Source organism: Hirundo rustica, chromosome 3 (genome assembly GCF_015227805.2).
Source record: "Hirundo rustica isolate bHirRus1 chromosome 3, bHirRus1.pri.v3, whole genome shotgun sequence".
Lineage (NCBI taxonomy): Eukaryota > Metazoa > Chordata > Aves > Passeriformes > Hirundinidae > Hirundo > Hirundo rustica.
Genome location: NC_053452.1, coordinates 54,188,166 through 54,204,004, shown reverse-complemented (window position 1 = coordinate 54,204,004; position 15,839 = coordinate 54,188,166). Strand labels below are relative to the sequence as shown.

Sequence of the window (15,839 nt, the reverse complement as noted above, 5' to 3'; positions counted from 1 at the left end):
AATCGGCAATAATTAAGTTAATTTCCCTGAGTAAAGTCTAGTTTTCTCCCGACAGTAATTGGGAATTGATCTCCCTGTCTTTATCGCTACTTGTGAGCTTGTTTAATCTGGTCCTTTTTATTTTCTCCCCTCTCCAGCAGGTTTCAGGGAAGGGAGTCGGAGTGAGCAAGCAATTGGGTGGGAGTTTTACTGCTCATCCAGGGTCAGCCCACCACACATTTTTAGTCTGAGATTATAAAATTTGCATGATTATTAGTCAATCCTAATTATTTTTGAGAGATAAGACTATCTCACAAGAGACATGAATTTCAAAGGAAGAGTAGTAGGCATCTCAAAATCAAAACAAAGGTGTTCTGCCTAAAATAGGTATAGTAAAATTACAGAATATGTCATTACGTATATTTTCTCAAACACTATGAAACTTTTTAGAAAAAGACATATATGTAGTTTTAATGTTGTGTTTAGAATTTTCTCTGAAATACGCCCGCAACAATATGCTGTGTGAAAACTGAAAAGTAAACATGGTGATCTATTTAATGGACTAAAGTAACTAAAATGCAAGTTGCTGCAGTTAAAAATATGCAGTTGGTCTAAAGTCTTCACTAGTTGTTATCTAGATATCACAAGTTGTTGAGTTTTTATTTCACTTAGTATTAATCCTTTTTTAATACCAGTGGAATATTTAAGTTAATAAATGCCACTGGTAATTATTTCAAGTGTAGTTGACATTTGAAAGCCAATAATCACAGTGAAACACCATATAAAATGTTGACTTATATACAGGACAGGCAATCTAGTTACGTTCCCATTTCAATCTTCCCATTGCTCTCAGCGTGACAGTCGAGAGAAAAGCAGCCCAGCCATACTGAGACACAAAGCATGAACAGGTGTGATCAGCGTCCCTCTTCGTCTTCCTTGAAATCACCTCATGAGAGATTCTTCTTCCATTTTGATCAAAAGAGATTTTAAACCTTATTTTATTTTCTTGTCCTCACACCTCTTCAAAGCAGGATGGACGCAGGGAAGATTCATCTCCAAGGATACAGGGCGAGAGCGATGAGTCTTTGTTGCTGCTGCTGTGAGGGTCACGACTGCCAGCTGCAGCCGACTGTGTAGAGCTTTATTCCTCCCAGCGATGACAAGAGCAGCTGTGGCTCCAAAGCCGCTGTCAGCTCAGAGATGACTTGTTATGGGTGATCTGTCACGGGCTGTCCCAGCTGTGCTTCTGTGCCCCCTCTTCAAATAAATGAGAAGTTTTGCATCACGGTGAACACCGCCCTCCTGCCGAGCAACGTCACCTTTCTGTCCCCAGCGGCTGCTGCAATCCTCTACGTGACAGCAGTTGAGTCACATCATCGTCACATCGCCGGTTAGCTGTGACAAGGCAGTTTTCTGGCAGGAGAAGGCAGTCAAGCCATGATGGCCTGGGCCAAGGCAAGGGTTATTCTCTTCCAGAGTTAAGGCAGAAGGGAATGACAGGGCAGGACCAAACTCACGAGGTTTCTGTGGGGCTCAGCAGTTTCTACTCTGCAGTTTTGGGATACTCAGTGACAATTCCTGTATGTGGTGCGACTCAGGGACATAAATGAAGCTGTGTAACAGCAACACAGGTTCTCTTATGTTGGCAGTCAGTGCCGACATGTGCTTGTTTCTGTGTCATCTGATGTACCCATCCTTAATTTCATTTGGAAGGAAAAAGGCAGTTGCTCCTTTCAGCCAGCAGCTGCCACTGCTGCCTTTCTTTGTCTCAAAAGAGTTTTGAGGGAGAAAGTGAAGTGTTTGTTAAGCAGGTGGACTTCCGCTTGTTTGAGGGGTTTGTTCCTTTACTGGAATAAAAAAAAAAAAAAAGGGGGGGGGGGGGGGCGGTGGGAAGGGGACTTGAGTTGGCAGCATTTATTTCCTCAGCTTCTGAGCACCAGCTGCTATTGCTTCTGAGAGTCCAGAGTAATAACCCTGGTGCTTTGACATGGATTACTAAGCTTTGTATTTAACCACTACCACAATATAATACATGGGGCTGATGCTGCAAAAGGATCACTATATATAGGGGGAGAACCAGGAAGAAAAATGAGAAGGGGGACTTCTGATAAGATTCACCCTCAAAAATAAACTCTTTCCAGGTTATGTGATACGATGCAGTGCAGATGTTGAGTTTGATCACATCTTAGTCTTAGACCCTAGGGGATTTTCTCTCCCTCATGTAGTCCAGAAGCACTCAGGGGATGAATTGAGTTCCAGATGCTTAAATTCTAACAGAGACTTGTAAGACTCAGTAGTACTTTAGATTGGTTTGTTCTTAGATGTGGTTTGATGCTGCCTCTCTTTTATCATGTGCTGTGAAAATCAGCAAAATCAAGCTGACACAGAAGGTGCTGTGCTTGCATAGATGAGCTGGGGTACCCTGAAGTGAGCAGGGTAAGTCATGCCCCAGTGCAGGTTATCTGCTGCTTACTCTTGCACCTTATTTGTCTATGAAACCTTGGCCTCCCTTTGCTTTTACTCAAGTTGTGCTTCCTGCAGAACCGAACACATTTCTGTGCCAGCCCAGTGTGTGCTGTGACTGTGGCTGCACTGGACAGGAAAGACAGACACCCAGTAATGGGAGAAGCATGATCTGTTAGGTCTGCAGGGCTGGGGTAAGCGAGCAGCAAGCTGAAATGTTCCATTCATCACGTATCAGATCTTCACAAAAGAAAATAGATTGGCAGTTTTAATAGAAGTGCCTCTTCAATATTAAAAATATGTTTTAATGCTTTTCTCTTTTACTAAAATGAGGAAAGCTGAAATTTCTTTGACTAAAAGGTTTGGATACAAGCTAATTTTTTTTATTTATTTTTTTTTAACCTTAAAAATCTTACCTAGGAATTGCATACAACCCTGAGTACTACTTGTTTTGTCAATATGTTAGAGTCTTTTGAGTGTTTAATGTGGACCACAATGAGAATATACAGGTGATTGTGTCTTCCCACAAACTTTGCTATTCACAAGCCTAATTTTAGTCCTGTAATATCTGGTATCTTTTGGTTGAAACACTGTCTGGTGTTTTTAATAGCAGAGGCTGGTGGGTTAATACATGGTCAATGCCAATACTTTCTCTGTGAGTAACCTGCCAGCCTTCCATAGAAGGTGTGGAACCCTCTTATGGCATTTGAGATGTAGGGAGACAAACACCATTGGAAGCCAGAGGGGATAATGTTCAGCACAACAAAGAACATTGTGTCTCTGGAATGGTGCTGCTCTGGGCCCTCAAAAAATGAACAAACCATCCAGCAAACCAACAAAAAACCCCTTTGGCTTAAATGTGCACGTGGCTTTTATCCTGCTGCTATTGTCTTCTCAAGCTTAGAAATATTAATAGATAGGAAACAGAAATTCTCAGTCAGAGATGAACCCTTTCTCCCCTACCTGCTGGGGAAGACGAATTGTCTGTCCCTCTCCCACTGCACCACCAGGAGTAACCTCTTGCCAGCACACATTTGTGAGAGATCGGTTTAAGTAAAATGCATGTTCCAATCTTAGTGTGTGATAAAATACAGACTAAGGGCGAGGCTGGGAAATAATCCAGCCTAGCTTCCTGAATGTCAACAGGGAAAATATTTACCTAAGAGAAGCAGTACAGAAGACTGCTATATTTATACCTTCTAGACACAATGATTGCATATCAAGAGTAATGGGATTTTTTCTTTTAATATGGATATCATCACTGCCATTAGTTGGTGGAATTAGGGCTTCAATTTATTGAATAATTTAAATGAGTTTAAATGTGAGTTTGTTTATGAAGGAAAGTTTAATATGAATGAAGGTAACATGGTACTCTGTAAACTGACTAGAGCTCAGTTCAGAGTTTCTAGATTTAGACAATGTAAACAGCATCATTCTTAGTTGTGGACCATTTATAGTGTCATGGCCATGTAAAGCGGGATTAGCATAGGGTTTCTTTTACATACCTGCTACGTTGGGGAAAAGAAACAATAAAAATCAGAGCATTTATTTTACGTAGAGATGGTATGCTTTTGAGACCAAAACAGTTTTATTTTCAAATAATAAATAAAAGAGATATTTTCGGCAGGGGCAATGCGAGCTCGTTGCTTACTCCCCGGCAGCGGCCGCCCCTCTCCGTGGTGCTGAAGCGCTCCCGCCGCCCTGGAGGGCGCGGGCCGTGCGCGGAGGGCCCGCCCTGCATCCTCCGCCCCTGCATCCCCTGCTGCTGCATCCCCGCTTCCCGCGTCCTTCGTCCCTGCATCTCCCGCGCCTGCATCCGTGGCCCCTGCGTTCGGTCCCTTTCACCCCCCTTCGCTGCATCCCTCTCCCCCGCATCCCCCGCTCCCGCATCCGCTCCCCCCGCGCCCGCCGCTGCGGCTCCTGCGCCGCCCCCGCCCCGCGGCCGCGCAGCGCCGGGCGGGCTCCGGCGGGGCTCCATGGCGGAGCGCGGGGCCTGAGGCGGCGGCGCGGGCGGCATGGAGGCGGATTTCGCCGCCTTCGGGAGCCCGCTGTGCGGCGAGGTCAAGCGCTTCTGCCGGCGGGTGCGGGAGACGTACCGGGAGATCCAGGAGGACCTCACGCCCTACAAGGATGATCGCTACTACCGGTACCGCCGGGCGCGGGGGCGAGCGGGGGGCGAGCGGGGCTGGGGGCCGGCATCACACGAGGAGCCCCCGGCTGAGCGCCCGGGAGCGGCCGCCCGGCCCCGGGGCTGCTCCAGGGGAGCCCCGGGTCCCGCAGCCCGGCGGCGGAGGGGCCGCTGCTCCTGCCTGGGGATGTGCTCTGGCAGCGCCTCCCGATCAGACAGCCCCACGCCTCTCTTCCTGCCCGCACCTGTTAGCGCCTTTACACAGGCAATTTCCATCCGCGACCCTCTGTGCTACGAGTTTTCCACCGTCGTAGCAAGCGCGGGGGGTGTGTTCCAGGGGCTGCCACGAAAGAATCCTGGAATAGGATAATAGATTAGGAAAATGAGAGTAGTTGGCAAAGGCTGGGGTCAGAAGGGACGGATACACTGCGTGGGCTACACTCACAGTTCTTCTGAGCCTCGCCCTGTCTGTCGTTTCCTCAACTGACCAGTGATGGCTGGAGAGCATGGAGGTTTTGAGATTACACAAGGCTAGGAAGGGCTCCAAGGGTGTTGGACACCTGGGTTATAAATGAAAAGAATTTTTGAAGTGGAGGAAGGTTCCGAAAAAGTAAAATGAACATCAGGAGAAACAGGCGCCAGAAACTATGCAGAGAATGGATGCTGTTCAGTACACAAATACAAGTTGGGGAACAAAGAGTTAAATGCCATTTTTGTCTAAAAAGGGTATAGAAATTGTAATCTTTTATAAAATAACATCTTTCAACAATGACATTGTCTTATGCACACAAAGAAGGTAAATGTACAGCAGAAGCATAAGATGTAAGCGTTACACCACCTACTTTAGTCAACACTCCAGACCTTAGTGCAAGCTATGTCCAATTCTGAACAGCACACTTCAAGGGCCTACCAGTGGAAGAGAGGATAAGACAGGGATCTGGACAATCAAAAGTCTCGGAAACATAGCTTTGAGGAAAATTTGAGATTACTCCCCCAAAAGAACAAACATTGAAGTTGGAGGAATAGGAATTTCCATAAAGAGGAACTTCATGTTCATCTTGGACAAAACATTACAGAGTAATATTAACTGAAGCAATACAAGGTCTTGTTAGACATCAAGAAAAAAATTGAGTGGGAAGGATGGCAAAACACTACAAGAAAGGATCATCCAGAGACTCTAGTATCTCCATCATGGGAGATTTTTAAAAACTTTTGACAAACACATGCAAGAAAAGTCTTCCATCTGGCAGATGCTCTCCTAAGACAGAAGGAAAGATGAGGTACCTTGTAAGGTCTCTTCCAGCTCTACTTTACTGTGCATCTGGGCAGTCTGCTTCTGCACAGTACCTCAGCTGTTCTCTTAAGTCATTTGACTTCAGTATGTGGCTTTTCACAGTGAAAGGGCAGGTGGTCCATTAGATTGAATTTGTCTCATTATTCACAACATCAAAGACTACAGAGTCACAAAGCTTGGAAACACTGCCTAACAGCTTGGCAGAATCTAATAAAACCACGGTCTTTCCTGGCAAAACACCGACTCCTTGCACTTGAGCGTGGTGTGAGAAGCCATGGGAGGTGATAAGGAGTGATGGAAATGTAAACTGTGTGCATCTGGCAGCGCGATGAGGAATACTGGCACTAGAATGGAGAAACAGGGGAGACATTAACCTGTTGAATTAACAAATAAGAGGTCCTGGGAGAGGCATCTGTTCAGCTTTACTTCCAGAAGAATCTAGAGCTCTCCAAGACAGACTGTTACTAATTCATTTTTATGACCTCAAGAGTGTATGCATTTCTGCAATGAAAAGAAAAGATGCTACCTCTGTGAATCAAATGAGCTTGCAGGGTTAGTGCTAGATTGCTCTTTCTTAAGTGACAATACCCCCAAGAGGTATCAGCTGCTGGTTGTGTAGAATGAAACAGAGTAATACTGGACTCTTAGCATGGAAATAATATTTCCTGACTTACAAGTCATGCTAGTACTTCTGTGCATTCCCAAGATCTTAACCTAAGTGACCTGGTGTCTGCCACTGCATACCTGCTCTTCTGGTGAGTGTTTCCCTTCAGCACTGTGGATGGACATAGAAATGGCACCTTGCTTTTTAGATTCCTGGTGTGGAGGAGGGTTTCTTGATACTACCATGAATTCTTCTTACAGGCAACTCTCACGGGAAGGAGAATTTGATTCTTGATCCTCTTGTCCCTCTTTGTTTTACTCAAGACATTTGGTCAGGTTATAAATGAGCACACTCTGGGACGTAATGTAGAGACTTACTGCTCTGACAGCAGAAAGAATTTGGGAAATTTTACCAAGGATATGCCGTGTAGCTTGTCTTTACTTCAAACCAAGAAGTTTCTCTAAGACAATCAGGTTACTAAAAGCAAATAATATTTTATATTACACACACACACACACACACACACACAAAAAAAAAAAAAAAAAAAAAAAAAAAAAAAAAAAAAAAACATGGAAAAACCATATTAAAGCATGTTTTCCCTTTCACCTTCTCTGAGTGCCTACCAGAAAACACAAAAACTGGAAAGCTTTGGAGCAGAGCTGATACAGAAATGGAAAAACACCAAGCAGTCAATCCCCTTTGTGACCCTTGACTCAGGAGTGCTTGCTGTAAGCTGTGCTGTATGTGCTTATTTTTAGTGGCAGGGGACTCAGTACAAGTGGATGACCTAGCTCAGAGACGGCTGACAGAGCTCTTATCCCAATTAACTGTCCTCTCATGTCACAGATGACTGAGTAATGTCTGATTCACTTCTGAGGCCATCCCAGCTTAGTGATGGGTTTTGATGATGTTTTCCTTTAGTGCACAGTGATCTTGAACCTATGGTCCAGCAGCTTTCTGTGAGCAGCCTGTTTTCTGGACACAGGGCACAACTAAGGCTGGCAGACTCCTTGGCCATCCCAATTTATGTCATCCTCCCTCTGCAGAGTCCCAGGGCACTCATTTATACTATGGAAATGGAGAGGTGTTCACATTAGTGAGTTTGTTCTTCCCAATATCCCAGAAAAGTCTGTACCTTGTGTATTTCCCCATGAGCAAGAGCCACATCACTCGGTCATCTGGGAGAGACCGAGAGATCAGGGCTCAGCACACTGATGAACCCCATCTGTCTAGGTTAGGGGTTCCCTTAGGCAGACATGGTGCTGCATGGTGAGCTCGCCAAAGAGACTGTGTATTTACAGACCAGTAGGTGTGATACTCAATGACCTCATTGGTAACCCAAACACTGGACTCAGTGCCCTGAAGATTAGTCTGTGGTACACCACAAGGTGCTTGGTGCAGTAGATAAGCTCAGAGAAGTCAGAGGAGAAAGTGTTACCCTCGTCCCCAGTCATGTGGACATGCCATAAAGCATGTCAGATTTATTGCATCAACTTCTGGACTGCACTAATTTATCCCTCTGAAAAATTGCTCAAAAGAAGCCCCTTGAATGAACAGTTTGTTCATTTGCCTGGTGTCTCCCCCACCCCCTGCAATGTGTTCCTTCCTCCTTTGGCATGCCTCCTGGCCAGGATGGCAGGGCAGGGAGAGCTGGCAGAGAGCTGGCACATGGCAACTCCCCTGCTTCTCTAAGCCATTTTGAGTAGGCTATTGGTATGAAAAGAGCTTAGTACCAATGTTACTAAAACATATTTTTATCTCTTTGACATGCCAGCATTGAGATACCAAAGCTCACCAGAAGACACCAGGCTTCTCAATCAGCTGACAGATATTTTTTTAGTGGGAATTTCATAACTCTTATCACCTAGCTGATGTTGAAAAGTTCGGCTTGCTGGAAACATTTTGATAGGGATTGAAGTGCCTATCTGATAGACAGGAGAGAGCAGGAGGGTGGCCAAATTGTGGTCTGACATTGGACTTGCATAACTGCAACATGGCATTCCTGAAAAATCAATTTCTAAGTTAATGAACACGTCCTACTGGCCAATCAGCTTATACAGGAAAGCACAGTGTTGATGCTGAATTTAGTAATAATACCCAGAGACTGAGATAAATGACCTCCAATCTGCGCTGCTTTAAACAAGGGATACATTTTAAACTCCTATCGTGTAATAATATGACATTTTGTACATCAAAAAGAAAAGACTATATATAGGACATCATGAAAAGTATTTTTTTTAAATTGCAGCTTTAATTAATGCTTGATGGTACATAGACAATCTTCAAACCATGTGGGAAAATTTCACTGACTGTGATTCTGCTCCTTTGACAAAAAGACCAGAGAATACCACATCGTTTGACGCAGCAATACAGAAGCTATTCATTTTTCCTTAGAGAACTACTACCTGTGTGCTTCAGAGAAGAAATTTGAAGTTGCCAGAGAAGGCTGTTGTGATAAAATACACATTTCTGCACACCTGAAGATCTTCTGCCAGGGCTCAAAGTACCAGCTTGTGAGAAGCCGTGGGGTCAACAAGACCTTGTTGGACATCTGCAGTTAAATTCCGGGAAGGTTCATGCTCCCTTCAGCCTTGACGCAGGCAGGATCTTCAGTGACTGCTCCAAGCCACAGATGGTACCCTTCTCTTGTTCTTTCAGGGTCCTGGCAATTGAAAGAACCTGAATGGCCCCAGTGTGAAGTATATACCTAGAGCCAGAAGGCTTGAAGCAGAGAGGAAGATGAAACTAACACTGTAGCCTCATGGTTGCTTTAAGCTGCCATAAGGTGGCTCTGTGGTTGGAAGAAGCCATCCTAGCTCTCATTTCCCTGGTCACACATTTCCACTCTCTTCCTCATCTGCCCACAATTAAACCTTTATCTGCACAGTGACTGAGCAACTGATTCTGGAGTGATCTTTATCTCAGATGACTTCCATTATTCAGTTCTCCAGTCTACTACCACACTAACATGAGTGCTGGCAAAATTCAAAGAGCTGGAGCTAGAGAAAAGCTGGATTTCACCTGTTGTCACTGAAGCCGTAGGTGTAAGCCATGAAAGTGTAAACTGGCCGTGAAAGTACAGCTTTAGTGCAAGGTGGTCAGTACAAGTAGAATCCCAGCTGAGCAAGCATTCAGCCTCTTATTCATAGCTCAGCCTGCCTTCTCTTGCAAGCCTCATTCATCACACACTGTCCAGCTCCTACAACAGATGAGGCAGACAGCAGCTTCTTGCACTATTTCATCCCAGAGCAGGTTAGACAAGGCACTGAGTGGAAGAAGCAGAGTGAGACTGACTGACCCTGTGGAGAAAGAGGAATTTCACAGTGTCTTCCCTCCAAGTGTTTAGTTTGTAAACTCAGTGCCAAAATTTACACAAAAAATACCATGCAATGTACATGTTTACAGTGTATTCACAATCCTTTGAAAGTTGGTGGATGGCAAAGAGAAATGTGGTCCCATGGCTAACTGGAGTGAGCTGGAGTTCAAGCCCTGCCACCCACACTGTTCTCCAAGTGACTTTTGGCAAGGCTCAGTCTCTCTGTGCTTCAAGTTTCCTACCTACTCAATGAGAAAAACATCTTTTTGGTTTGAAGATAATAAATTCATGTTAGTGAGAGACCTGAGTGCCAGAGGGATTGGAGCAGTCCTTGGAACAGCTCAGCTGTGTGCACATAAATGCAAGTATAACTGCGGAGAGTCATAACCCTACAACCTTGCTTCCCAGAACACTGGGAATGGTCACAGATGCTGTAAGCACCATTCCATCATTTTCTGGCCAGGGAGAATTTGCTGGAGAAGCCTGAAGTGTGCTGAAAGCAACACAATGCATATCATAGTCATCCATGACATAATGACCAATTGTGGCTTGGCAGTGATAACTTGTTCTGAGCAGATACACTTTGTTAAGTTGTCCTGATTACTCAAAGCTTTATTTTCTTCCCCCACAGTTAATTCTTGTCTACAGTTTAAACTCTTGTTGATTTAAAATGCGTGAACGCCTTTTCTTCATCAGTTGGTACTATGTATTTCTCAAGGCAGCTATTTTTATGAGATTACTAAGTGATCATCAGTGTTGTAAATCACAGATGGGATAAATACCAGTATCAATGACTAAATTAACTCCCAGCATGTTTTTAGGTTCAGTGGTTTACACAAGAGTCATACTGGGTCCCACAGGTCACAAGCAATGACATAACTGCCCCCAGAGTAATGGAATAAAATGAATAATATTATTAATCCTAAGTACTGTTTAAAAGGAAATGCAATAAGACCGTTTTATCATCTAAGTAAGCTTTTAATGAAATTATTTAACTGTTGAAGAGATAATTTTTAAATTATTTGTTGACTGATCTATCTAAACATTTCTGGGGTCATCCCAAAGTGGCTCTGCCATATGCATATGACATTACTCTGAATTTCATTCAAGACTATCAGGTATTCGAACATGTTTTAGTAACTGCAGTGTTGACTTTCTGTGAGCAGGTGTTAGAGCTATCAAAAGTGAGTACAAAACATAGTTTAGCTAACTCCTATACTTTCCTACTCTTACCATCACTACCCAGGTTGACAATCTTTGTTGCCCAGTCTTAGGACATTTAATAGAAATTCAGAACAGAAATCCAGCTTTATCTTAACACTGTGCAAGAACAAAACACTGTTAAGTATGAACTAGAGATTTTTATTACGTAGTCCGTTTAAAGTAGTCGCTTACTCCTAGAATTTAATTTCTGTTGCTCGTGAGCTGACTGAATTCTCTGCAAACAGGATACATCCCATCCCCTGAATACTACAAAGCTTCATGCAGGTAACTGCAGTGACAGCATTTTAATTCCACTGAAAAAGCTGGTAAACAGAATCATTTATGACCCAGGTGGCACTAAACATACGCGTGTTCGGCATGGATACATCACATTGAGCCTTTTGTCTAATATGGAAGGGTTTAGACTGGATTCAGAACCACTCCTCTGTCCTAAGTATTTTCTGTTTATACAGTTGAATTTCCCTCTGCTACCTGTGGTTGCTACTACTATAGCACAAGCTGATAAAGCACATTGGAAATACTGCTGTTATCCAGAGACAGTGACACATTTGGCCTCCTACGCCTTATACCAACCAACAGTACAAGGTTCAACTAGACCAAGCACTGGGTCCTGCACTTTGGCCACAACTTCATGGAGTGCTATGGGTTGGGAGAAGAGCAGCTGGGAAGCAGCCTGGCAGAAAAGGACCTGTGGGTGCTGGTCATCAGCTGAATATGAGCCGGCTGTGCCCAGGCGGCCAAGAAGGCCGATGGCATCCTGGATCAGCAATGGTGTGGTCAGCAGGAGCAGGGCAGGGATCGTCCCCCCATTACTCAGCACTGGTGGGGGCACACTTCGAGTGCTGTGCCCAGTTCTGGCCCCCTCAGTACAGGGAGGACATTGAGAGGCCGGAGTGAGTCCAGAGAAGGACAACAGAGCTGGTGAAGGGTCTGGAGCACAAGTCCGATGAGGAGGAGCTGAGGGAGCTGGGGATGTTTTGTCTGGAGGAGGCCCAGGAGTGATCGCATTGCTCCATACAAGCACCAGAAAGGAGACTAGCCTCCAAGGTGGGTGTTGGTCTCTACTCCCGGGGAGCCAGCGACAGGACAAGAGAAAATGGCTTCAAGCTGCACCAGAGAAGGTTCAGGTTGGCCATCAGAAGGAATTTCTTCACAGAAAGGGTGATTAGACATTGGAACGGGCTGTCCAGGGAGGTGGTGAAGTCATCACATTTAAAGGTGTTTAAGGAAAGACTGACGTGGCACTCCGTGCCACGGTGTAGCTGACACGGTCGTGTTAGGTCATAGGTTGGACTCGATGATCTTGGGGGTCTTTTCCAACCTCACTGGCTCCCTGGTTCTGTGTTACTGTGATTTTGAACCCGCGGCGCTCGGCAGGCCAGCACCGACCGCGTGCAGCCGGTGCAAGCCGGCTCACCAAAGATAAGCTGGCGCCGTGTCGCGTCCCCTCCCGAGGGGCCGTCCCGCTCTCCCTCCCGCCGCCCGGCGGAGCGCCGACCCGTGTCCCCTCGGGCTCGCCGTAGCTCCCCCCGCCCCCCTTCCTCAGCTGCCCCGCGGCCGGGGCGCGGCGGGGCCCGTGACGTGTGCGGGGCCGCGTGGCGGCCGCGCGGTGACGCACGCGGAAGGCGTCGCGCGGCGCCGGCTGTGCCACGGCGGCGGCGGCGCGCGGAGGAGGTGCCGGCACGGCGCGCGCGGCGCCGCCATGGAGCCGTGAGTGGGGGCGGGGAGCAGCGGCGGGCGCGGAGGGCGCGCGAGCCTGAGGGGCGCCGGCTGGCTCGGGGCTGCCTCCGGGTCCGGGAGAAGGAGCTCCGCTCTCCGAGGGAGGAGCCCGGTGTTGTCATTCACAGAATCACAGGATGGGCGAGCGGGGAAGGGACCACGGCCATTGGCCGTCCGGTCCAGCCCGCCTGCTCGGGCAGGGTCGGTCCTGCAGCACGTGGCGCGGGATTGTGGCCGGACGGGTCTTGAGTCAGGGTCTCCCTCCAGGCGCGGAGACTCCTCTTGGAGCGGTCTGAGTCTAGTTCAGTTTGTACCCGCTGTCCTCCGTAAGGAAATCAACTCGCCGAGGGTTAAATGAATGTTTCTGAGGTTGCGGTTCGCAGCTGAGAACCCCGAGGGTGAGCGCCCTCTTCTTTAGAGGGACGCTGTGAGTTTGCCTTTTATGCGGCGAATAAAACCTCCCCCCACCCCCGGTATCTCCACTCTCAGATTGTTTGTCGAAGGAAAAAGAAAAATTTGTTTTTGCAGATATTTCTTGGCATGGACAGAGCCATAGCCGTGATTAATTATTCAGACTTAGATGAATACACCAAACGACAGCTAAAAAACCAAAAAAACCAAACCCACCCCGTGCACACTTACAAAGATAAAGGATAGCCATGTTTATCTGTCGGTTGTCACGTAGCAGTTCTGTATAGTACTGACAATGTTAATTTTATGCCTCTTTTTATATAGTCATGTGCTGCCTCGTTAGCTAGTGGAACACATTTGCAAGAAGAAATTTAAGGTCTTCTGAGGAACACAGAAGCAAGCAATGTCTTTAAACCGTGAGCAAGTGCAGGGTGTATGGATAGTATTGTGAATGTAGGTAGCATATATAATTATTCAAATCAAAGTGGGCTTGATGGTTCTGTTTGGGAGTGAGCCTAAAATAGAGAGGAGCAGTTGGAGGCAGAGATGTTGAGGCTAGGATTTTAGAAAAGCTGCTGTAAAAGCAGCTCATAAAAACAATTTATTTCTGATTTTTATATCAGTTCTGTGCCTACTTACTCCTTAATCTCAGTTTTGCCACAGCTTTCCCATCTTTAAAGTTAGTCCTAAGTGAAAACTATATAACAGGCTCTGTTTTTCATGATTGTCTTCATTAAAGACTGTTGTACAGTCATGAGAAGTGATTTGAAGATGAGGGATATCCTGAGAAACATTTTGCTGAACCTTTTGAGACAAAACTTTACTCCAAAAGCGAGATGTAACCCACCTCTACTCCTCTGCATGTCAAGTATGAATGGCTACTGAAAGATTGCAATTGTTACAAGTGCGTTTCCAAAGTTAATTCTGTCACACGCTGCACTAGAGCAGTTTAGTTTTACCAACTGCTGTTTGAGATGTCTAAGTATAATATTTCTCTGCATGTCAGGGCTTTCTCTTCCTCTGCAGTCAGTTTCAGACATAAGTTAATCCACTCTGAGTTAGGATGGAGCCGAGTGTAGGTGGTAAAAGCTGCCTGAAAGACCTGCAGACATTTGGATGGCTAGTCTTGAGCTTTCGACTGCTGTGCTTGGGCCGATTAAAGCATCTTCCACTTTGCTTGGTAAAGCAAAGCACAGTTTTTTACTCGTTAGAACAGGTGCATCCAGAGTGAGGAGTCTTTTTTGATTTTCCCATAAATGTGTTTGCAACATTTCATTCTTTATTGGGCCTTTCAAATGTAAGGTAGAGGCTGTCAATGCGGTGTCACCAACTTGCACGTACATATATTCATAAACTTTATATAATCTCTCTCTAAAGGCAGGTGTTAAACAATGAACTTACTGGAGGGTGATTTTACCTGGTTTGTATGGCAGCTGGGGGTGGGTGCAATGAGGCACCTAAAACTACACAAGGAAGTTCTGTGACTGTGGTGAGAGGTAATGAAGCATGCATCACCTGATAGGAATGCTGTAAATTGTTGTTCGCCCTGCTGAGAAATGCAGTTAAGATTTGGCTGAGTTCATACATTTGCTGTTAATAAAAGTGTCCACGTTGCCTTACTGAGCTCTAAAGCAGCACATTCAGTTGGTGGTCTGAGTGAGACCTGAGGAGTACAGGTGTGAATGAGGGGAAAGCACAGGGTGTGTCCTTCTCTGTGTCTCCACTCTTGGCTGGGTACAGCATCCCTCTTGGTAGGCAGGTGTACGCCTACCCATTCCGACTACTAGGTGTTGCACCATCTGGAGAGCAGTTGGAATAAAGAATGAGCCAATGTCCGGAATGTGTTTCTTCAAAAGCTCACAAGAGCATCTACTCTGGCTTATGAGTAAACCAACGTGCTAATTGCTAGTGCTTGTAATGCTCTTGGCTGGGTGAGGAGCTGGTGGCTTTGCTGTAAGGAGTGTGGAGAGGGAACTGCTTTTCATGTTCACATCAGGCATCTTGAAATATCTGCAAAAACTTTGAACTGAGGAAACTTGTCAAAAGAACCAAGAACATGCACAGCCACTCAGAAGTGTCCCGCGTCAGCCTGTAGCTGTGACGTGGATGCCCAGATGTGAGCTGTTCAGAACAGCACGAGTGTATGTTATGCTTTACTGCTGACATGATACTCTTCCAGTTGTCAGCTGTGCTCAGCCCATGGACTTCCCTCAGTATGTGCTCTGCCATGAAACATTTGGTGTCCACTTGAACTCTTATAGTCAATTTAGGTGTGTCCACATTTTATGTGCTGTTTTTATATGTATCTCAAGGTGATATCCTGTACTTGGTGTACTTAGGTAGACAGGGAATACCAGGTAATCTGTGGAACTGAAGGAGCCCCTGGAGCTAATGGAAAGATGCTCCTTAGTTAGTTGTTCTAGTACAGTACAGATTTAATAGCTTTAACATGGTATAAGTGCATGAAGGCTGAGGTTTTAAGACATTGATATAAGAAAATTACTGCAGCTACATCCCTGAAAAAGATGTGCAGACAGTTCTGCTTTGTAATGCCTCTATTAATTGGCATTTTTAAAAATCAGCTTAAAATCCTATTTGTGTGTGAGGCTTCTGTGTGATGATCCCATACTGCTTATATGGTAACTACTTGGTCATTTCATGTATGGTTTGCCTTTTTGGGCTGTACAGTCAGCTCTCCTGA

The 15,839-nt window shown here is 45.7% G+C and overlaps 1 protein-coding gene across 2 annotated transcripts in view; it reads left to right on the top strand.

Moving 5' to 3' along the window:
- The first annotated feature begins 4,457 nt into the window (after positions 1 to 4,457).
- Positions 4,458 to 15,839, top strand: part of TMEM181 (transmembrane protein 181) — a 35,112-nt gene continuing 23,730 nt past the window's right edge. Inside the window, exon 1 of one of the 2 annotated variants that reach the window (XM_040059596.2) lies at positions 4,458 to 4,588. In XM_040059596.2, coding sequence (XP_039915530.1) covers positions 4,458 to 4,588 — 131 coding nt within the window. Of the gene's footprint in view, positions 4,589 to 12,674; positions 12,719 to 15,839 lie in introns of those variants that run through there. The other variant, XM_040059597.2, reaches the window with a different exon arrangement.